The following is a 23919-nucleotide window of genomic DNA, read 5'->3' on the forward strand; positions in this document are numbered from 1 at the left end:
TTTCAATCCCGGGCTCGGGATCTTTCTGTGTGGCGTTTGCATGTTCTCCCCGTGACTGCGTGGGTTCCCTCCGAGTCCTCCGGCTTCCTCCCACCTCCAAAGACATGCACCTGGGGATAAGTTAATTGGCAACACTAAATTGGCCCTAGTGTGTGAATGTGAGTGTGAATGTTATCTGTCTATCTGTGTTGGCCCTGCGATGAGTTGGCGACTTGTCAAGGGTGTACTCTGCCTTCCACCCGATTGTAGCTGAGATAGGCACCCGTGACCCCAAAGGGAATAAGCGGTAGAAAATGGATGAATGGATGGGTTTTGAAAAGAAAAATGAATATATCCCCAGTAAACAAAAAGGGATGGTTTTTCATTTTCAGGCACCGGAAGTTTTTAGTTTCTAAGTAAAAGTGGGGATACTACAGTATCGTGTGTCTGGCTAAAATGTATTTGGAACCCTAAACAGAAAATATTTTAGACATGGCACAACGAGGTCTGACATATACAAATATCTGTATGAACATGCAATACGAAAGTGGAGGCAAAAAGAGATTTTATCGCGCATCTTAGTACACATTTTCGGTCCTTTCTCTAAAATCACTACTTCCCGTTCAGTCACTCACAGACCAGCTGAAAAGAGACACTGCACATGTGCAATCTACGTGTATGTCCAAACCTTGAACAGGGAATAGAGAGTTTTCAACTTGTTTTCATTCCCATTTTAGATTTCTAAAAACATCAATCAAATGGAATAACACAAAATGATTTGTTTTTTTGTTGTTTTTCTTTTATCTTAAACCAATCAATGCAATACCTGCCAACTGGCTTTTGAAAAATGTCCATATGATTGTTGTGATGACAAATACACGGATACACCAGACATAATGCATACGGTCTTAATATTCTGGGGATTGAAAGTCCCCTTCAACTAATTGCCTATAAAAACATGTATTTTCGATCTATTAGTTGTATTTATCACCTAGGTTACAAGCATACAGTGTGTGTGTGTTGTGCTCGCAGGGTGTAGTGATGCGTTGACTGCAGCATGCGAGAGAGATGTTGCATGTAGAGACTTCCTGCCGTTGACCAACCCAGCCTGGGTAAAGGAATCGAGTGCTAAGCCTTCCGAGGTCAGCCTCTCCCTCACCAAGACTCCTATTGTGCCTCCTCGTGGCCACGCGGGGTAACTGGCATCTCGCAATGCCAGGCTAAACCAGTAGGGGATCTCAAAGCTGCTGTGGTCCCTAAAGGTGGAGTGTGCAGGCCCACACCCTGGCTCCCCACCAATCACTGCCCCACTGCCATGTGAGTAAACTTGGGGGGCTATGGGAGTGAACCCTGAACGAAAAATCTGTGTTTATTGGATTCACATTGGGCAGGATACTGACAGACTGGATCACTGGCAGTCCCCTGTAACTCCGATCAGCAGAAGGTTGTCGTGATTACTCATGCCACTGGAAGAAGCTGGTTGGAGCCAATACGGTGATAGTAAGAACTGCAATCCCCTACACTCACCCAAATCTACTTCCTGCGCAGGCCCATACCTAACAGAAGTTGGAGAAGGTTACACCTTTTTCTGGAAAGGGCTCCCCCCAGACTCTCGCTGCCTCCATGGGGTAGGCTTTGCTGTGAAGACCGGTCTGCTTAAAACGCTCCCAGAAACACCAACAGGCATCAGCGAAAGGCTGATGACCTGGCAGATTCCCCTCACAAATGGTCAACATGCAACAACCATCTGCACATACGCAACAACCTTAGATGTTAGTAAGGACATGAAGGACAGCTTTTACAGCACACTGGACTCCGTCATCCCCAACACACCACCTAGTGACAAACTTCTGCTAATGGGTGACTTCAATGCTTGTGTGGGATCTGACTACGGGCTCTGGGAAGGCGTACTTGGCAAACATGGCATCGGCAAGCTGAATGACAATGGTCTCAGACTACGAACACTCTGCCCAGAGCACCAACTTGTCGTTAGTAATACCATCTTTCAGTAAAAAAAAAAAAAAACTGAAGACGTCCTGGCAGTATCCAAGATCCAAACACTAGCATCTGATAAATTATACAATCACCAGACGAGCTGACCAGAGAGAGTTCCAGATCACCAGGGCTATGAGAGGCGCAGAATGCTGGATGGACCACAGCTTGAGTCCATCAAAAGTCAACCTAGAAATTAGTCCACAGCACCGCAAACAGGCTTCCAGCAAGAAGCTCAACTGCGGTACCCGTTAATCCCTCCCAGCCATTCACTTTCTTGGAAGCCCACTTGCAGCCGAACTGTACAGCATCCCAGAAAGCCCTGCCATCAAGGACACAAACTATACCTCGAACACACTGTGAAGTGAAGTGAATTATATTTATATAGCGCTTTTCTCTAGTGACTCAAAGCGCTTTACATTGTGAAACCCAATATCTAAGTTACATTTAAACCAGTGTGGGTGGCACTGGGAGCACGTGGGTAAAGTGTCTTGCCCAAGGACACAACGGCAGTGACTAGGATGGCGGAGGCGGGAATCGAACCTGCAACCCTCAAGTTGCTGGCACAGCCACTCTACCAACCGAGCTATACCGCCCCACACTGCGCTCGTCTTATCTACCGTGTCGCTGAAGAATCAATGGGATTCACCAAGAAACTTCACCAAGACTGGTTTGAAGAACATGCACCTGGCATTCACAACCTTTTAAAGGAAAAATGCAAGGCACACTCAGTTGCTCTAGCCAACCCTCAATCAGCAGATCTCAGGAAGAAATTGTCCACTATCAAAACAGAAGCTCAAAGAACTCTACGGCAGATTGGTAGGTCAATAAGAAATAAGGAGGAAAATTCAATCTCTTGCAGATGCTTACAACACACACGGCTTCTATGACAAAATCAAAAACATCTATGGGCCCCAGAGCAGAAACATCATACCAGTCATATCTGCAGATGGCACTACCCTCGTTAAAGAACGACAACACTGTGGCGGACTCTCGCCGTCGTGTGGGTTCCCAGGACCACCAAGGAAGAACATGACTTGAGCAGTTTGACTTTTTGTTTTATTCTTTCAATAAAACCGTTCAGCTTTAGTTTTTACCTTGCCGCGTCGTTGTCTGCATCTCGCTCTTTTCCTCTCGCTCGTATTCATGGAAAAACCTAACAATTATGATTCTGAAGCAGGAGTAACCAGTCAAAACTACACACAGATGTCCAAATAGAGCATCAAATCTTCCATTTCTAAATTCTATTAGACTATTTCAGACACCATCTTCATCTACTTTTCAGGTGTTACACTCAAGGCCCACAGGCCTATACTGGCCCGCCACATCGCTTTATGTGGCCCGCAAAAGCCTGGAAATAATAATATACATCAACTAGGGCTGGGCGATATACCGATATACTCTATATATCGCGGGTTTGTCTCTGTGCAATATAGACAGTGACTATATCGTAATAATCGAGTATACGTTCTTACGCAGTTGCTTTTAGCTGCTGGCATTACACTACAGGCTCTTCCCACTCCTTCTTGTCTCTCCTTCTCACAGACAGCAAGCGCACCTTCTTACATACGACATACTGAATACTATCATGTCACACGTCACATACGTACACACATGCGCGGAGCAGATAGCTAGCAGCATGGGTAACGTTAGCTGTGGTGCGAGTGGTAATACGAGAGAAAGAAGGTGCGAATCTGGTAACAAATGAAGGAAGAATTAATTCCCCAAAAACAGCAGGGGGTCCATCGTCTGGCGGTGGTTTGGCTTCAAGCGGGAATGTCGAACAGACAACCGTAATTTGTAAGTGTGGGGCAAAAGCGTTGCTACAAAAAGTAGTATTACTGCTAATATGTAGCATCATTTGAAAAGTCACCTGCTAGAGAATGAAGAGTGCTTACTCCGCATTTCAACATCTCCATTCGGTGCCACACGCCCACAACATCAAAATTCAGAGGCAAACATTTACAGATCAACACCATATGAAAAAAATAGTAAACACGTTTCAATCAATCAAAAAAAAAAAAATTAGATAAGTGCCCAGTAACCTACTACATAGCGAAGAGCGAACACTATTTAAGTTAAAGTTAAAAGTTAAAGTACCAATGGTTGTCACACACACACTAGGTGTGGTGAAATTTGTTCTCTGCATTTGACCCACCCCCTTGATCACCCCCGGGAATCAATTATGGTGATTTAACCCCCAATTCCAACCCTTGAGCTGATTGCCAAGCAGGGAGGCAATGGGTCCCATTTTTTTACAGTCTTTGGTATGACTCGGCTGGGGTTTGAACTCACAACCTACCGATCTCAGGGCGGACACTCTAACCACTACGCCACTATTTGATTTCCTATTATGCAGCTAATTTTTTATTTGACAGTTTTTGAAATATCTTGTGTGACATCATACACAAACATGCACTTTATTTGTTTTCAACTATTGTAGTGGCGTTCCGTACAAAAAGTGCACTTTAATTTAGTGTTGTTTTGATATGTCATCCTAGTGACATCATGCACAAAAGTGCACTAATAGCTTGTTTTAAAATGTGTCTGACAATCTTGCACTTTCTGTTTTGAAATGACATGAATGTCTATGCCACTGCTTGATAACTGTTTAATAAATACAGTTTTGGTCAATTGACTTAGTTGTGATTTCCCTCTCTGCATGAAAGTTCAAAAGGAGCATTTATTAATGCAGTATGAAGAAGAATGTTTTAATGTAGACACATAGAATCATCATATTGTTGTGATTATATGAATCAAGTGTTCATTCAAGGCTAAGGCAAAATATTGAGATATATATCGTGTATCGCAATATGGCCTAAAAAGTATCGAGATATTAAAAAAAAGGCCATATCGCCCAGCCCTAGCATCAACTAAGTCTTTGCTAAATGTATTCATTCTTTCCATATTGACAGAAAAAAAATACATGTACTTCATGCGATTGCATATCTTTTAAACGTTAGTATTATCCCAATAATGCAACAAATATCATACATTCCAAACATTTTTGAAATAAAACAACATATTCAAATATCTGCCTGACCTTTGATTTCAAAGAAAGTTATCCATCACATTGTACATGTAAAAACAACAATAGATTTTAACAGTATAAAATTGGCAGTTCAATTGCCAGAATTTTATTGTTAAAAACCTGCAGGAAAACACTATAAAAACTGTCAGCTCAGTCCCCTATTTTTTAATTCCTTATTTTTAAAACTCTTGTACAGTTTTTCCATTTGCAGTAATATGCAGAAGAAAAAAACCCACTAAATATTACAGTAACATTTTGCCGACTTAGCTAGCAGTTTGTACCCTAAAGTCTAAATATCTATTTTACAGTGCATGTACAGTGTATGTAAAAACAAAACAAAAATTGAATGCATATGAAATTATGGAATATCATGAGGGAAATGCATGGTAATGAATTTATATTCATATATATTCACTGTCATATATATTCACCTCTGAGGGCAGCCATAACTGAAATGTGCACACTGTAATCTACACAATAGCATCTCTAAAAACAATACAGTGATTGTAAAAACATTAGGACTATTAAGAGAAAATGAAAAAAAAGAACCATGGTGTCCGAAAAAGAGCAAAAAGAAACAAAGCTTATAATATCATACTCCATCACTCAGATGCAATAGTCTGATTCTTCAGCAATACAATACACAATCACCTGATAGATAACAATATTTATTATATTACTACAACATACAAACGTTTGTACATATACTGTAAATACACCCACAAAAATCCTATTCAGAAAATTAAACCTACTCTTCTTCTTCTTCTTACCTACTCATTTGATCAAATGTACTTTGTATTAATACTGTAAACACATTACAATTTTAAGATATTGTTTGTTTAATACTCCCTGTTTTTAAAAAAACATGTTTTAAGGTTTGTTTTTTAATTGTATGACGTCACTGTTATTGCTCAATCTTTTAGCTGCAGTGATGGGCAAGCTACTTGGAAAATTGTGTAGGCCAAGCTACTGTACAAGTTATTCTCCATGCAGAAAAAGCAGCTTGCTACATCAAAGCTATATAGACTTAGACATGTACCAAAATGGATACATGGATGATACAGCAGAGGATTGGAAGAATGTCATGTGGTCAGATGAAACCAAAATAGAACTTTTTGGTATAAACTCAACTCGTCGTGTTTGGAGGAAGAAGAAAACTGAGTTGCATCTAAAGAACACCATAACTACTGTGAAGCATGGGGGTGGAAACATCCTGCTTTGGGGCTGTTTTTCAACTAAGGGGACAGGACGATTGATCCGTGTTAAGGAAAGAATGAATGGGGCCATGTATTGTGAGATTTTGAGCCAAAACCTCCTTCCATCAGTGAGCGCTTTGAATGGTTGACCAAATACTTATTTTCCACCATAATTTACAAAAAAATTCTTTAAAATTCCTACAATGTGAATTCCTGGATTTTTTTCCCCACATTCTGTCTCTCACAGTTGAAGTGTACCTATGATGAAAATTACAGACATCTGTCATCATTTTTAGTGGGAGACCTTGCACAATCGGTGGATGACTAAATACTTTTTTGCACCACTGTATGTATGTATGTGTATATATATATATATATATATATATATATATATATATATATATATATATATATATATATATATATATATATATATATATATGCATGCATTAAGCTACAGACCCCTGGCATTTCTATCTATGGGCCCACATGTACAATATTAATGTTAACGTAACTGAGTGTACAAATGGACCCAAAAAGGGTCCTTTACAATTAACTAAATGTAATTTAGCTGGGGACACCCTACAACTACCTCTAGGGGTAGTTTATTTTAGATTGCCTTTTTTTTTGCCCCCCTTCATAAGGTTATTTTTTTTCTCTACCAGCAGTAACAAAAATAGCATATATCTATATATTGACAAAAAATGAATCAACTGTTTGGGAACAGCTGGTAATGGTTATGTGCAGCAAAACTTTTTATGAACTCAAATCCCCTCAATGTGTGTTCCTAAATTTGTGTTGGACATCTTAGATGAAGAGAACAGTTATGATTTTGGTTTACAGAGTAAACAAGTAAAACCTAAGGTTTTGCGCATTGTTTTCTCTAAACACATACATGTGTCTAAATATGGATAAGGACACGCATTATTATTATAATAGTTCCCTGCACGTCTTCATCACTAAAGCAATAGTTTTACCTGCGGGAAAGAATTCCTCTGCCATTTTCAAGTATGTTTCTTTTTTTTTTTCCAACCATCTTAAAATGTCTGATTGTCTCTGACTCCCTCGTCGTCATGTGACATGAGTCTGTCTGTTATGATTTTGGGAAATTATGTACTTTACTTGGTGGACTGATTGAATTTTTTTTAAATATGTGCCCTGAGAAAGTTTCTAGGTCATCTTATCCCATCTTTAATTCCCATAACTCCTTCAACTTCTACAGTTGTACTGACAATTACACTTATCTGTTGCTGTTTAACCGTAATTGGGACAGTTGCATAAACACAGGGAGTGGAATGAGTCAACAAATGACAACACTGTTTACTGTCAAAGTTTGTGTTTTCCTCCTAACTTGATGAGGTTTATGTATATGCATGCAGCATGAACACAGAATTCAGCTCTGAAAGTCAGTGAACCAAACTTTTTGTAAAAAAGTTCAATCCCAGTTTGCAACTCTTTTCCAATGTATACCAAACATACTATACATATTCAATGAATAATGATACATTTCAATTTAACTAATTGTAGTGGTGGAATGTTTAAATATGGCAAACCACACAGGGTTTGTATGTATATATATATATATACATACATACATATATACATATGTATATATATATATATACACATATACATATATATATATATATATATATATATACATATATATATATATATATATATATATATATATATATATATATATATATATATATATATATATATATATATATATATATATACATACAAACCCTGTTTCCATATGAGTCGGGAAATTGTGTTAAGATGTCAATATAAACGGAATACAATGATTTGCAAATCCTTTTCAACCCATATTCAGTTGAATGCACTACAAACATACAATATTTGGTGTTCAAACTCATGCTTTTTTTTTGTTTTTTTTTTTGCAAATAATAATTAACTTTGAATTTCGTGGCTGCAACACGTGCCAAAGTAGTTGGGAAAGGGCATGTTCACCACTGTGTTACATCACCTTTGCTTTTAACAACAGTCAATAAATGTTTGGGAACTGAGGAAACTAATTGTTGAAGCTTTGAAAGCGGAATTCTTTACCATTCTTGCTTGATGTACAGCTTAAGTTGTTCAACAGTCCGGAGTCTCCGCTGTCGTATTTTACGCTTCATAATGCGCCACACATTTTCGATGGGAGACATGTCTGGACTGCAGGCGGGCCAGGAAAGTACCCGCACTCTTTTATTACGAATCCACGCTGTTGTAACACGTGGCTTGGCATTGTTTTGCTGAAATAAGTAGGGGTGTCCATGATAACGTTGCTTGGATGACAACATATGTTGTATTCAGCATAAATGGTGCCTTCACAGATGTGTAAGTTACCCATGCCTTGGGCACTAATACACCCTAATACCATCACAGATGCTGGCTTTTGAACTTTGCGCCTATAACAACCCGGATGTGCATTTTCCTCTTTGTTCCAGAGGACACCACGTCCACAGTTTCCAAATATAATTTGAAATGTGGACTCTTCAGACCACAGAACACTTTTCCACTTTGCATCAGTCCATCTTAGATGAGCTCGGGCCCAGCGAAGCCAGCAGCGTTTCTGGATGTTGTTGATAAATGGCTTTCGCTTTGCATAGTAGAGTTTTAACTTGCACTTACAGATGTAGCGACCAACTGTAGTTACTGACAGTGGTTTTCTGAAGTGTTCCTGAGCCCATGTGGTGATATCCTTTACACACGGATGTCGGTTTTTGATGCAGTACCGCCTGAGGAATCAAAAGTCCGTAATATCATTGCTTACGTGCAGTGATTTCTCCAGATTCTCTAAACCTTTTGATGATTTTACGGACCGTAGATGGTAAAATCCCTAAATTCCTTGCAATATCTCGTTGAAAAATGTTGTTCTAAAACTGTTCGACAATTTGCTTACAAATAGGTGACCCTCACCCCATCCTTGTTTGTGAACTACTTAGGATTTCATGGAAGCTGCTTTTATACCCAATCATGGCACCCACCTGTTCCCAATTAGCCTGCACACCTGTGGGATGTTCCAAATAAGTGTTTGATGAGCATTCCTCACCCTTCCCAACTTCTTTGTCACGTGTTGCTGGCATCAAATTCTAAAGTTAATGATTTTTTTCAAAAGAAAAAAAAAATTATCAGTTTGAAAATTAAATATATTGTCTTTGTAGCATACTCAACTGAATATGGGTTGAAAATGATTTGCAAATCATTGTATTCCGTTGATATTTACATCTAACACAATTTCCCAAATCGTATGGAAACGGGGTTTGTATGTATAAATATATATATATAAATATATATATATATATATATACATACATACATACATATATATACACACACACACGTGTATTAGTGTATATATATAAATATATATAATATATATATATATTATATACATGTGTGTATGTATGTATATAATACATCTAAACACACAAAAATACTCACATTATATAATATATATACACATACATATATATATATATATATATATATATATATATATATATATATATATATATATATATATATATATATATACATATATATATACACACACAGGGTGTACCCCGCCTTCCGCCCGATTGTAGCTGAGATAGGCTCCAGCACCCCCCGCGAACCCAAAAGGGACAAGCGGTAGAAAATGGATGGAGATATATATATATATATATATATATATATATATATATATATATATATATATATATATATATATATATATGTAGCAAAATCATCTTCTAACACAAAACAATGTCCAAATAAATCCTAGTGGGGGACAAGAACCTTGCACTTTTTCAAAAGTCAGTGGTAATCTATTTACTTGCATTTTATATCGTCCAAAAACAGTGTTACGCTATATTAAATGGAAATAGGTTAAACAGTAGGACCTCCCTCAAGTTTATCAATTGCCACTACCGCTTGTTGCTCTAAGGCAGGACTATTCAAGTGGCGCCCAGAGCCAAATCTGGCCCAGGAATGACATCATACGGCATAAATGGGCAGATCCTTGCAACCTTGCTAGCAACCATTAACTACACTGAGGTCCAAACTTATGATCCATGTAAATATTTCAAGTCTTCCTCAAGGCACCTTTATGTCCTCTCCTTTTTAAAAAAAAAACTTTATCTATGTTGCTGTAGCTTGTTTATTACTTTAAAAGCTGTCAGTGGTCATTTAAAAGTTAAAGTACAACTGATAGTCACACACACACGAGGTGTGGTGAAATTACCCTCTGCACTTCACCCGTCCCCTTGTACACCCCCTGGGAGGTGAGAGGAGCAATGAGCAGCAACGGTGGCCACGCTCGGGAATCATTTCAGAGATTTAACCACCAATTCCAACCACTGATGCTGAGAGGGAGGTAGATAATGGGTCCCATTTTTATGGTCTTTGGTATGACTCAGCTGGGTTTCGAACTCACAACCTCCCGATCTCAGGGTGGACACTCTAACCACAAGATCACTGAGGAGGTTTTGTTAATTTTCTTTAGTTATACTAGTGGTGTGTTCCTCAAGGTTCCATTTTAGGTCTACTTTTTTTCATCGTTTGGGCTATTCAACTTGGAGTCTTAGAGTTCCGGTTGAAAAACTTGTGAGATTGTCATATTTTTGGAGCAGATTCTTAAAATACTTAAGTGCTGTCGTAGGGATGATCTTTGGCTGTTTGCAGAAGGTCCTTAAAACTGCGGAATAAATAGCCCAAAACCAAATGTCAACTGGGGAAGAAGCTGGTTCTCCGGAATAAAATAAGAATAATAGTGAAGGAGTCCAAGTCCATAGACTTAAAAAAGGTACTACACTGCTTTTGAAAAATACCAGTACTTTACTTTTTCTTTATAATGATATAAGCCGTCGTGACAATACTGGCAAACAAGTCGCAGCGTATGTTAGTCAAAACACAAACACAGCACTTGCAAGCAGAAACGGTGTAAAGACAGAAGATGGAGAATGGACATATTTTGGCTTTAAACCTTACGATAAAGCTGGAGGTATAAACACAGAAACGCCGCTCTATAAGTGGTGCTTTACAACATAGCGGCTAATGTTGCTCAGTAATGTTTTAGCTACGTCTAAATCCCTAATCCTCGCCTCCATGGTGACGAATAAAGTACATTTCTTACAAGTATCATCCCTGCAGGACTAGGAATAGCTAAACATGCCTCACTGCACATCGTAGGATACAATAGCTACCTGCTAAAAGCAAGCTAGCACTCCTGAATGTACAAACCCCGTTTCCATATTATTTGGGAAATTGTGTTAGATGTAAATATCAACGGAATACAATGATTTGCAAATCCTTTTCAACCCATATTCAGTTGAATTTGCTACAAACACAACATATTTGATGTTTTACTGATAAACATTTTTTTTTGCAAATAATCATTAACTTTAGAATTTGATGCCAGCAACAAGTGACAAAGAAGTTGGGAAAGGTGGCAATAAATACTGATAAAGTTGAGGAATGCTCATCACACACTTATTTGGAACATCCCGCAGGTGTGCAGGCTAATTGGGAACAGGTGGGTTCCATGATTGGGTATAAAAACACCTTCCCAAAAAATGCTCAGTCTTTCACAAGAAAGGATAGGGCGAGGTACACCCCTTTGTCCACAACTGCGTGAGCCAATAGTCAAACAGTTTAAGAACAACGTTTCTCAAAGTGCAATTGCAAGAAATTTAGGGATTTCAACATCTACGGTCCATAATATCATCAAAAGGTACAAAGATTCTGGAGAAATCACTCCACGTAAACGGCATGGGCGAAAACAAACATTGAATGACAGTGACCTTCGATCCCTCAGACGGCACTGCATCAAAAATTGACATCAATCTCTAAAGGATATCACCACATGGGCTCAGGAACACGTCAGAAAACCACTGTCACTAAATACAGTTTGTCGCTACATCTATAAGTGCAAGTTGAAGCTCTACTATGCAAAGCGAAAGCCATTTATCAACAACATCCAGAAACGCCACCGGCTTCTGTGGGCCCGAGATCACCTAAGATGGACTGATGCAAAGTGGAAAGGTGTTCTGTGGTCTGACGAGTCCACATTTCAAATTGTTTTTGGAAATATTCGACACCGTGTCATCCGGACCAAAGGGGAAGCGAACCATCCAGACTGTTATCGACGCAAAGTTCAAAAGCCAGCATTTGTGATGGTATGGGGGTTCATTAGGGCCCAAGGCATGGGTAACTTACACATCTGTGAAGGCACGCATTAATGCTGAAAGGTACGTACAGGTTTTGGAACAACATATGCTGCCATCTAAGCGCCATCTTTTTCATGGACGCCCCTGCTTATTTCAGCACGACAATGTCAATCCACATTCAGCACGTTACAACAGCGTGGCTTTGTAAAAAAAGTGCGCGCCCACCTGCAGTCCAGACCTGTCTCCCATCGAAAATGTGTGGCGCATTATGAAGCGTCAAATACGACAGCGGAGACCCCAGACTGTTGAACGACTGAAGCTCTACATAAAAGAAGAATGGGAAAGAATTCCACTTTCAAAGTTTCAACAATTAGTTTCCTCAGTTCCCAAATGTTTATTGAGTGTTAAGAAAAGGTGATGTAACACAGTGGTGAACATGACCTTTTCCAACTACTTTGGCACGTGTTGCAGTCATGAAATTCTAAGTTAATTATTATTTTCAAAAGAAAAATAAAGTTTATGAGTTTGAACATCAAATATCTTGTCTTTGTAGTACATTCAATTGAATATGGGTTGAAAAGGATTTGCAAATCATTGTATTCCGTTTATATTTACACCCAACACAATTTTTCAACTCATATGGAAACGGGGTTTGTAAACAAAAGGGTGGTTCTTCACAGATATCGATTGTAACGATATCAAGTACAAGAGCCTAATCTATTCGATACTACAACGATTACATCGATATTTTTCATCCAAACAAAATCTTTTTTCTTTATGTTTAGAAATTTAGCAAATGAACTTAAATGTGACCAATGTATGACCCTGTAACGACTTGGTATCGGTTCGATACCCATACTTGTATCACCCAAAACCTATGAAAAGTATCAAACAGAAGAATAAGTGATTATTACATTTTAACAGAAGTGTAGTTAAAACATGTTAGAAAAAGTATCAAACAGAAGAATAAGTGATTATTACATTTTAACAGAAGTGTAGTTAAAACATGTTAGAAAGTAAGCAGATAACTGTACATGAACAAGTAGATAAATAATCCATCATCATTTTGACATAATAACAGAATGAGAAATGACACAATAGGTCACTGCATACGTCAGCAGCCATATTCAGAGTCTTTGTTTGATGACTTATTGTCACGATCTGGTGAGCGTTGCTTGTAGCGGGACCCCAAGGATGCAGAGAATGTCAGGCGGAACGAAAGTAAGACCACTTTATTACTCACAATTGAGCAGAGAACGAACAAAAACATACTCAGGATCAGTCTCAAAAGTCCTTTGTGTTCTTTGATGTTTCCCTCTTACAAACATGTTTATATGTGCTATGGCTATGAGGTTTTTCTCCATTGGCCTCAGTCTGGACCCCTTCTCCAGAAACCCAGGCTTTGAAGTATTTATTCATATTTTTCTCACACCCAGCGTTTACCTGTTTCCCACCTTTTTTGCAAGGGGCACCGGAAGTTGGCAGACCCGTCAGTGATCCTGTTCTGTCTCCATGTAATGTTTGTCTGCCGGGATTGTGTTGAAAATCTTAATTCCCCCTCATGGATTATTAAATAATTTCCGATTGTTATTCTGATTCTGAAAGGAACAATGATCCAGCACTGAAGGAGAGACCCAGGTGGAACTAAATAGAACTAATTGAACTAGTAACAGGTGTGCTGACAGGACATGGAACAGAAAGTAAAGGTGCTTCAAAACACAGAGACAAAACAGGAAACACCGACAAAACAAGAGCACCAGGACAGGAAGTGATTCTGAACACAAACACACAGAAAATCCCAAACATAACCAAAGTGTCAGGAACAATTCTGACACATATTACTAAAAGTGAAGTTGTTTAGTATGTTCACTATCTTACTCAATGCCAAAAGTACTCTTTGATTTAAATAAAAAACATTTGTTTAATGAATCAAAACATTTCCTGTTAAAATAAAGCCAATAATGCCATTTTGTGAGATCCCCTTTATTGAGAAAAGTATCAAAATACATAGTTGTATCAGTACCAAACTGTTGCAATCAGGAAAAGCCCTATCTGGAAATGTCGAGGATCCTTGTTCTAAGGCACGGGTGTCAAATGTACGGCCCGCGGGCCTGAATAGTTTTTTTCCGGTTTGCAGGATGAATTAGCCAAGTATAAAAATGAGCCGAAATTTTTTGAATGAAAGAAACTGCTGATCTAAAAGTGTCCACTAGATGTCACAATAGCAATTATTTGTATATTTGTAGATTATACTACATATATATAAATGTGAGTGTGAATGTTGTATGTCTACCTGTGATGAGGTGGCGACTCGTCCAGGGTGTACACCGCCTTCCGCCCAGATGCAGCTGAGATAGGCTCCGGCCCAGAGCCTATCTCAGCCTCCTCTGGCGACCCCCCGCGACACCAAAAGGGACAAGCGGTAGTAAATGGATGGACGGATGGATGTATAAAAAAATAAATAAACCCTTGTTATGTTACAATACCAGTCGAGGAAAATGAGCCAACTACATAAATAATATCCTGTAATTTGATTTTTTTTTTTACCTTCATAGATTGAAAATTAACACCAATGAGTTGACTGATGGGCTTCACGGTGGAATAGGGGTTAGTGCGTCTGCCTCACAATACAAAGGTCCTGAGTAGTCTGGGGTTCAATCCCGGGCTCAGGATCTTTCTCTGTGGAGTTTGCATGTTCTCCCTGTGAAGGCGTGGGTTCCCTCCGGGTACTCCGGCTTCTTCCTACTTCCAAAGACATGCACCTGGGGATAGGTTGATTGGCAAAACTAAATTGGCCCTAGTGTGTGAATGTGAGTGTGAATGTTGTCCGTCTATCTGTGTTGGCCCTGCGATGAGGTGGCGACTTGTCCAGGGTGTACCCCGCCTTCCGCCCAATTGTAGCTGAGATAGGCACCAGCGCCCCCCCGCGATTCAAAGGGAGTAAACGGTAGAAAATGAATGGATGGATGGAGTTGACTGATGAGCATTATCACATAATTAATTCACAAAGTATAAATAACGACAAATAAAGATGGAATGCTATTAAACGCAACATGCAAGTGTAAAAAAACCCAACAACATTATGATTTGTAAATTTTCACAATGTGCCTGTTCTATTTTTAAACAAAGAAAACAATCTGAAGTTGTATTTATTTTTAAGTTATCGGGCTGTGATTTTACAAGTCTGGCCCAGTTGAGAGTAGATTTTTCTCCATGTGGCCCCCGATCTAAAATGAGCTTGACACCCCTATTCTAAGGTGTGATAATGAGTGATGTCACCCCATCGGGTTGTAAACAGTGCCTGGACATGCATGTTGGTTAGTAGTCGCCGTTCATGTGTAAGTTGTTTGTTCTGCCTAAGTCACATCAGCTCGATGGATTTTAATATCCGAGGTTTCATCCACATTAACATTTGAATGTGTGTTCAATCAAAATCACGTAAATAAAAAGTACTTGTCATCGGAATTTTCAATACAGAACCTTTAGCGCAAACAAGACTGGGAGTGTGCATCCCGTTGCGTAATCACTAGGTAAACCAAGACTGCTGCCCAGTCTTTGACCAGCGCAAGTTATGTCTAGCAGTGGTGCCAAGGAGAAGCCTGAGCTTGTCAAACCTCTTCCATCATTGAAGGTCTCTGTTTGATGAAATATTTTTCACTTTTTTTGATTGTGGGCTAAAAATGCAACGTACTTTCCTTCGGCAGCGCATTTTTGATGTAAATGTTTTAGTGACGGGCAGCACGGTGGCATAGGGGTTAGTGCATCTGCCTTACAATACGAAGGTCCTGAGCAGTCTTGGGTTCAATCCCAGGCTTGGGATCTTTCTGTGTGGAGTTTGCATGTTCTCCCTGTGAAGGCGTGGGTTCCCTCCTGGTACTCCGGCTTCCTCCCACTTCCAAAGACATGCACCTGGGGATAGGTTGATTGGCAACACTAAATTGACCCTAGTGTGTGAATTTGAGTGTGAATGTTGTCTATCTGTGTTGGCCCTGCAATGAGATGGCGACTTGTCCAGGGTGTACCCCGCCTTCTGCCTGAATGCAGCTGAGATAGGCTCCAGCGACCCCCCGCGACCCCAAAAAGGCACAAGCAGTAGAAAATGGATGGATTTTTTATGACAAAATACATTTAAATAGCAGAAGTCACAACTACAAAAGCTTCACTTCAGCCAATAAAAAGTTGTACTTTATTCAAAACAAAACATTTTCAGTATGTTCGTATTGTACAATGCACAGATAATTTCATATTTGTCTGCTTGACAATTGCTCCTTGTAGTTTTGTTTCATTATTCAAGCCCAACAAGTGGTGAGAATGATCATGTCGATTAAGAAACACCAACCAACTGACAAAAAATACTTTTAATTTCCCATATTCACAAAACTCAAACAAAAAAAATAAAGCATAATTTGTACAAGCAAGCTACAGACTGTACAAACGGCAGGAACTTGGGCAGCCCACGTAAGACATGTAGTTTTATATGTCGACACAAGCATTAACACAAATTGTTAATGTGAGCATGAGTGCTTCCTCACTGATAACCGCCCAATTACAGTAGGAAGGGGATTCATATGGCCTTATTGGTCACAGTTAACCTGACACATGAAACGTGACAAATTGGGGGATGGCAGGAGAATGTTGAATATCCTAAAATATGTTTTGTGGCAATTTCAACTTTGAGCACAGCATCAGTTGCTATGTAGAGTGGTGCTTTCCATCATTTTCAGCAGAATGCATTGCAACGATTAAGCCCCCCCCCCCCTTCCTCTTCACAAGATCCACCCAGGAAAGGGGTCATATGAATACCCTCCCTACTGTACAGTGTGAATCCACAGGACATTATGTACAGTTAATATAGTATACCATGTTAAAATAATTTGAGGCTAGTTTGGCTTTTTGTCACAGCATGTTTCCTTGAGGTTTCGGTGTATTTTTAATTCACATCCTTAAAACTAGGGGTATCCGAACTTTTTCGACCGAGGGCTGCATACAAAAAAAAAAAAAGAACTACCTTTGTCCTTCAAAGTTAGTAAAACCAATTCAATGAAGGTCAATATATGCTAAGCTATTTGAAAATAACTTACATTGAGCTACTGTGTTATAGCTGACAAAGCATTATTAGTATAACATCTCTCATCCCTTGACATATTGGGCAAATTCTACGTATTTGTCACAAAACTTTTACCTAATGATTTTCAAGCATAAAAATGGCTAAACGAACTAAAATTCTAAATATTACAGCCGTACTGGCCACGAGATATGACCAAATATATCAGAATGCTGTTCACCATCATGGCCACTGATTGACTCAGTCTCAGGACGTTTTACAATATTGGATATAACGAGTGTAAAAGTGACCATGTGGGCATTATTTTACATCTAGGTATTATGTCACGTTAATTGTATTTTGAAGGTAGTAAATATGTTATTTTATGCCGTAGCTATAAAAATATTACGTTTTTAATGAAAATTCCTTCCTTGCGGAAATAAATTTACCATGGTCAGGTCCAGAACCAATTGACCGCAATAAACAAGGCTTTACTGTATTCAATTTTTCGAATATACCAACGACCAAAATGGCCACAAATGGCACCTGAGCCTTACATACCTGGCATGTCTCTAAAAGTCCTATACTGTACTGAACAGTCTTGTCCCTTAGCAATCCCTAAAGCAGGGCCAGATCATAGTGAATACAACCCGGAAAATGTTTCCATTTCATTTCACAATCAAAAGATCAGCAATTGTTCACTTAAAACCATGCCATTATGAGGCATATGCATTTTCTCCATAAAGAACGATCTGTTTTAATTTTGACTATTTAGTATTCACTAAGCACGATTAGGGTCCACAATAAAAACAAAACAAAAAACTAAACCCCTTTATTCACATTCAGAGTGACCATAAATACTACATTCTTGCTTGACTCTCCTTACTTGACCTTAATCAAAATACCCGTCTTCTACCTTAATATTGCACTGCATTTAGGCAGCAACAAGAAAGGCATCTACTAGAATACCTTTAATTTTCTGTAAATTCCGGACCGTAAGCCGCTACTCTTTTCTTACACTTTGAACCCTGTAGCTCATAAGATGGTGCGGCTAATTTATGTATTTAAAAAAAATTGTTAAAAAAGCCCCCAAAAAACAAACAAATACACCTAGAAAATGTATTATTGTTTGTGCTACGGCGCCAGCTTATGATCAAGTTCGCTCACTGCAAGTGTCTTTCCATTTACGAGCAGTGCCTTTTTACATTTCAGCCGTCCTTAGCGTTTCTACTCGTAATGACTCTTCACTTATCACTGCAATTAATGTTTATAAGTTTTCCAATATACCTAAAACAATTCTTACTTACTAAGCCGTCCCAAGTGTGATATCTGTCAGTGTTTTCATGCATTTTTGTATGTGCTATCGTAATGTAATGACACTAGCGTAGTTAGCATAAGCTAATATGCTAACACGTTGAAAACTGTCAGTGTTAGTATTATTAACTTACAATAGCATTATTTTTGTATTGTTTCCTCAGTAACCTTGCCAAAAACGTCACAGTGTAGTTATTGAGTCTGTTTAGCTGATTGGGTCCATGGCGATTGCTTGTCTTTTGTGTGTTCATTTGTTTTACTGCTGTGTTACAGACACAAATTGTGAACAATTAAGGTATTAAGGTAAGTAAATAAACATTTACAGAATATGTCTGTGTATATAACTAATTCCACAACATATATATCTGCGGCTTATAGTCCGGTGGGGCTAATATATGGGGAAAAAAAGGTTCTTCTAAAATTTAGTAGGTGCGGCTGTCCTCCAGACCATACAGTAGGTTAAGAATGTTGTAGAGGTTTATTTAGCCTACTGACATGTATTTATAAAATGTTGATTTATATAGGCTACTTGTCAGGTACAAAACTTTACCTTACTAGCCTATATAAATCAACCATTTATAAATACGGTAGGTTAAGTAAGGACAGTCAAGACAGAGTGATGAAATCCAATGTAGAGCGGTCTGTAAGCACTGCAACTTGCTTTTGGGAGAAATGTTTTATACAATGGGGGAAATGAGTGATATTCTGTCTCTTTCTGTAAAAATACATCTTCTATTAAAATATCACATGGGAATCAAATACTTGTTCTCCCCAATGTATAGTCGTTAAAAATCTGGCAAAAAGCTCATGTTGACTCTATGATGAATATAGGAAAGGCAGCATGATAACAGGCATTGAATATTTTTCAGAAGGGTCATATAAACGAGGCAAGTAACCACATATGGAAACTCACTGTAAGGCAGCTGTATCCAGACTTTTTTTTTTTTTTTTTCAAATAAGCCCTATACAGAAAAATAAAGGATACGAGAGCTACACAACCATTGTATAGTGCTGGACAAATCTGTGTTTAAAAAAAAAACTAACAAAAAACATCTATTGAAAAAATATACTAAATATATGTTAAAAACTAAAAATGTTTAGGTTATTTATTTGTCAAGTAAACTAAAACAATTACATTTTTTAAAATAAACATTTCAAAATGTTTAATTTTAATAGTTTGAGATGCATATTCTGTTCATAAATTCAAATTAAATAAATACAATTGGTGGTCTGATACATTTGTTCCATATTGGAGTTCAACATTTGTCATGTTAACTATTCCTTGTGACTCTTTTCTTTTTCAGTGGGGTGCCAAACCTTGTTTGTAGTTTTCTAACGTGGGTTTAGGCTTCAAGGCAATAGAACTTTTCCATTTCTCACAGATGGCTGGTACATTACTGACATCATTACCATGAAATGTATTGATTTAAAAGTGAGTTAGTCTAGTAATGTTTTACTGTACAGTAATTTCTCTAGTTTCTTGTGCTTTGTCTCCCTCTAGTGAAGAGTAAGCCACTGTGGTTAAAGGCAAGGAAAAGGTCAGAACCTAAAGAATGCATGGATTAATACCAACATAACATTCCAAATATATATATTTGGATTATTTTAGTTACGTTCGTACAAGTACTGCAACTGTAAATGTTAATATTAGTGACGATGCTAGCTAGCCTCACAGAGCTGTATGATGCAACATATTCAAATTATATTAGATAGTACTTTATTTATTCCGTCAGGAGAGTTCCTTCAGAATAAATAAAGTACTATCTAATATAATTTGAATATGTTGCATCATACATATGTTTTCATAAATTTTATTACTTTTTGCTCTGAAGCACTAGTTGAGAACAGCCTTTCATTTTTTGTGTATATTTATACACTCTGATAATGACAAATAAGGAAAGGCCCCTTGGACCTTGAAATGCTACCAATAGGTTACTTATTAACTTGAGTGCGACAGAGTTGCTTGTGTTTAGGTACTGTTAGGTTAGTATTAGTCGGCAAAATGCCAGATTTTGACAGTCCAATGAAGCCGATGTCTGAAAATTTGCAGTGCAGGCCACATTGTCAGTGTAAATGTGAGAATTTCGTTGTTAATATTCGATCGCTATGATTGTATTACTTCACTCAACGTCTAAGTGTAACGAGTAAAAAAATACATTTATTGCACTTATTGTTCATTCATCCACGCTCATGTTGCATTTAAGGTCAGTAAAAATAGTTGGGAAAAGTTCATGCTTGTGGCAAACGATCAGGTCCCTTTGTGAAAAACAAGTTCACATACAAACTTTCCCACTATACTAAGTGGAGTCCCTTTTTTTATGCCAATATTTTGGTGTACACTGTTGCCAAATCATCAGTAAGGAAATTAGCTTTTGGCTAATCTTAAAGTTGCTAAAGTCTGTAAGGTTATCATCTAATTTGCCATTTCTTGTATGTTTACTGTTCAGAAGGTGTAAAGCCGTGCCTAAACACGATAAGTCCAGACGAGTTCCCTAAAAGTACTGACCACCAGAGAAGGCCATACATGGTTGCTTTGGCAATGACAGAGATGCTAGTCTCCTGACCATATGTCTATACGTATACTGTACACACCTCACTTTTCTGGAATACATTTAGGCAAACATAAAAAACAAAACAGTTCTATCAATGTAATAGCAGTTTAAAATGCAAAATGTTTGTTTTTGATATACTTTCTATATACATTGCATGCAGTTTACCCAATTGTCTGTACAATTGGACAGGTAAATGAGCATCCCTATAACACATTAAAACATTACCGGTACACAATTACTACATGAAGAAAAAGGTGGATGAGCTTATGTATTTTTTTTTTTACATTAATACTGAAGTTGATGTGGGTATCTATAATCCTGTTCTTTTGTATTAGTAAGATTTATATCTGACAAAAAACCCAGACATTTTTGGCCATCACCAAATAGTGCCAACAGGTTTCTGATTTTTTACTCCATACAAACATACTAAAACACACTAAGACCACGTTTACACTGCAGGCCAAAGTGGTCCAAATCTGATTTTTTCTAGCAGATTGTTTACACTGTAAGTAAAATGTGATCTTTACCGGACACCAGTATAAACGCACACAGGCCCCAATGTGGCCCCAACGTGACCTTGACGCAGTTTGCTGAAATGTAAACAAAGAAAGTTGACTGGATTCCGTGAACGAACAAGGAAGTCGCTAGAACTACTACAAAATAAAATAAAGTAAAAATGAGTGTTTTCATATGTGAAAATAAAAGTAACTAATGTAATGTGTGAATGAACATATATAGTGTAATATATTTTGGAGGGTTGTAATCCTTTTATGGTTGTTAAGTAGAGGCAACACAGACATTAGTGTGGATCTACTTTAGTTTTATTTTTCCACACATTTACGTAAACAATTAATGCAATGTACGGAACATGTAAGCAATTACGGTTACTTAAACAATTACGCCACAGTGTCAATTTTGTTTTGTTTTTTTTAATCGTTATTTCTCCGGAATCAAAATACATATCCATATATTACATTTAGCCTATTATTTTCACACTATTTACTAGTGATGCACCGAAAATTTGTCCGTCGAAAAAAGCTTTCTGTAACCGGATGTTGTGATGAAATATCCACTTCCGCTGGCAGTCTGTCTTTTCCTGCTCACACGAATGACATAGCTCACACAAAGCTGATGAAAAAGTCACATACGAATCATTGCGTTTAGACTGAAGTCATATTTAAAAACCTCAGATTCCAATCGGATTTGGACTACCTCCTGGTGCAAAAATATCAGATTTGAAGCACTTTGAAGTGTTTAAAAAATCAGATCTGTGTCACTTGCGGGCAAAAACCATCTGATTTGGTGTGCAGTGTAAACGGGGATAAACAAAAGGCAATTCAATACCTGACTGTTATCTTTACACAAAGTCCCGTCTATAAAGTCCCTTGGGGTGTCTCTGGTGACACGGTCACATGGGTGATGGCATTTGTCTCATTCAGGACTGCTGACTACTCCATTGGTTAGCAATGGGCCTACGGAGCAGCTCCTCCACATGTCGAGCCACATCCATGGTGTCATCCAGGTCAAAATCTGCCTCTGCATCCATCATGGTGTCTGCCCTGAGACAACACAATAATGTTGATATAATTAGACAAAAAACTATTGCTGTTGTAGAAGATAAATGCAACCCTTTTATTTTTCCCCCATTTTTTACGGTTTTAAAGACCGACATTTTTAACCAAAAATCTACACACATTTAGACTATTACTGTCAAATGTTATCGACAAATATGTCTAAATCTGCATAAGTTAGCATATCCATTTTGCTGAGATAATCTATCCAAATCAGTGATGTAGCAAATTAAGATGCTGATTACACATCAGGATTATTGCACAGGTGTGCTTAGTGCTGTTAGTAATCGAGTAATCTATTGATTAATCGGATAAATCCGACATTAATGCGTATTTAAATATTTAAAAGAATAAACTAAAAATGTGCACTTCTAACATTTGTGCCACACAGATCACTGTAAACACACACCACCGTTCTAAAAAAGGGCTCCATTGCAGCAGTTGTACAGGAACTATGTCCCTGTATTTTAAGTTCTGGGAACTCCATGTGTCCAGATTTTTATCAATTTCTATTAGTTACTTTAATTAAATGATTAATCAAAGCAACAGAATAGGAATCAAAGCTTTTCTCTAACCAAATTAATTGTATAATCATTGCAGCCCTAAGTGTGCCTTTGTCTGGCCAGTAGAAAAAGACACTTCGCAGCTCACATGGAAGTCGGGCAATATTGAAAGTGTGTACATTTTGAAAAGGAATAAAAGGTAAATGGGTTGTACTTGTATAGCGCTTGTCTACCCCTTTTTAAGGAGCCCAAAGCGCTTAGACAGTATTTCCACATTCGCCCATTCACACACACATTCACACACTGAAGGCGGGAGCTGCCATGCATGGCGCTCACCAGGACCCATTAGGAGCAAGAGTGAAGTGTCTTGCCCAAGGACACAACGGACGTGACTAGGATGAACCAGTAACCCTCAGACTGCTGGCACAGCCACTCTACCAACTTCGCCACGCCATCCCTTTTACAATAGGGGTTTGGATAATCTCAATCTTTATAAAACTGTCAAATTTTTTTAATTTTACAATTTTAATGGCAAAAGCAAAATGTGTATTCTTGTAGTTAAAAAAAAAAAAAGGGTAC

General features: G+C 38.1%; 1 protein-coding gene across 1 annotated transcript in view; it reads right to left on the reverse strand.

Annotated features, from left to right (window-relative positions):
- Window positions 1-16514: 16514 nt before the first annotated feature.
- Window positions 16515-23919, reverse strand: part of LOC133557838 (signal transducer and activator of transcription 5B-like) — a 43737-nt gene continuing 36332 nt past the window's right edge. The window contains exon 19 of the mRNA XM_061908679.1: window positions 16515-22825. Coding sequence (XP_061764663.1) covers window positions 22702-22825 — 124 coding nt within the window. The 3' untranslated portion in view covers window positions 16515-22701. The remainder of the gene's footprint in view (window positions 22826-23919) is intronic.

Source organism: Nerophis ophidion, linkage group LG08 (assembly GCF_033978795.1).
Source record: "Nerophis ophidion isolate RoL-2023_Sa linkage group LG08, RoL_Noph_v1.0, whole genome shotgun sequence".
Taxonomy (NCBI): Eukaryota; Metazoa; Chordata; class Actinopteri; order Syngnathiformes; family Syngnathidae; genus Nerophis; species Nerophis ophidion.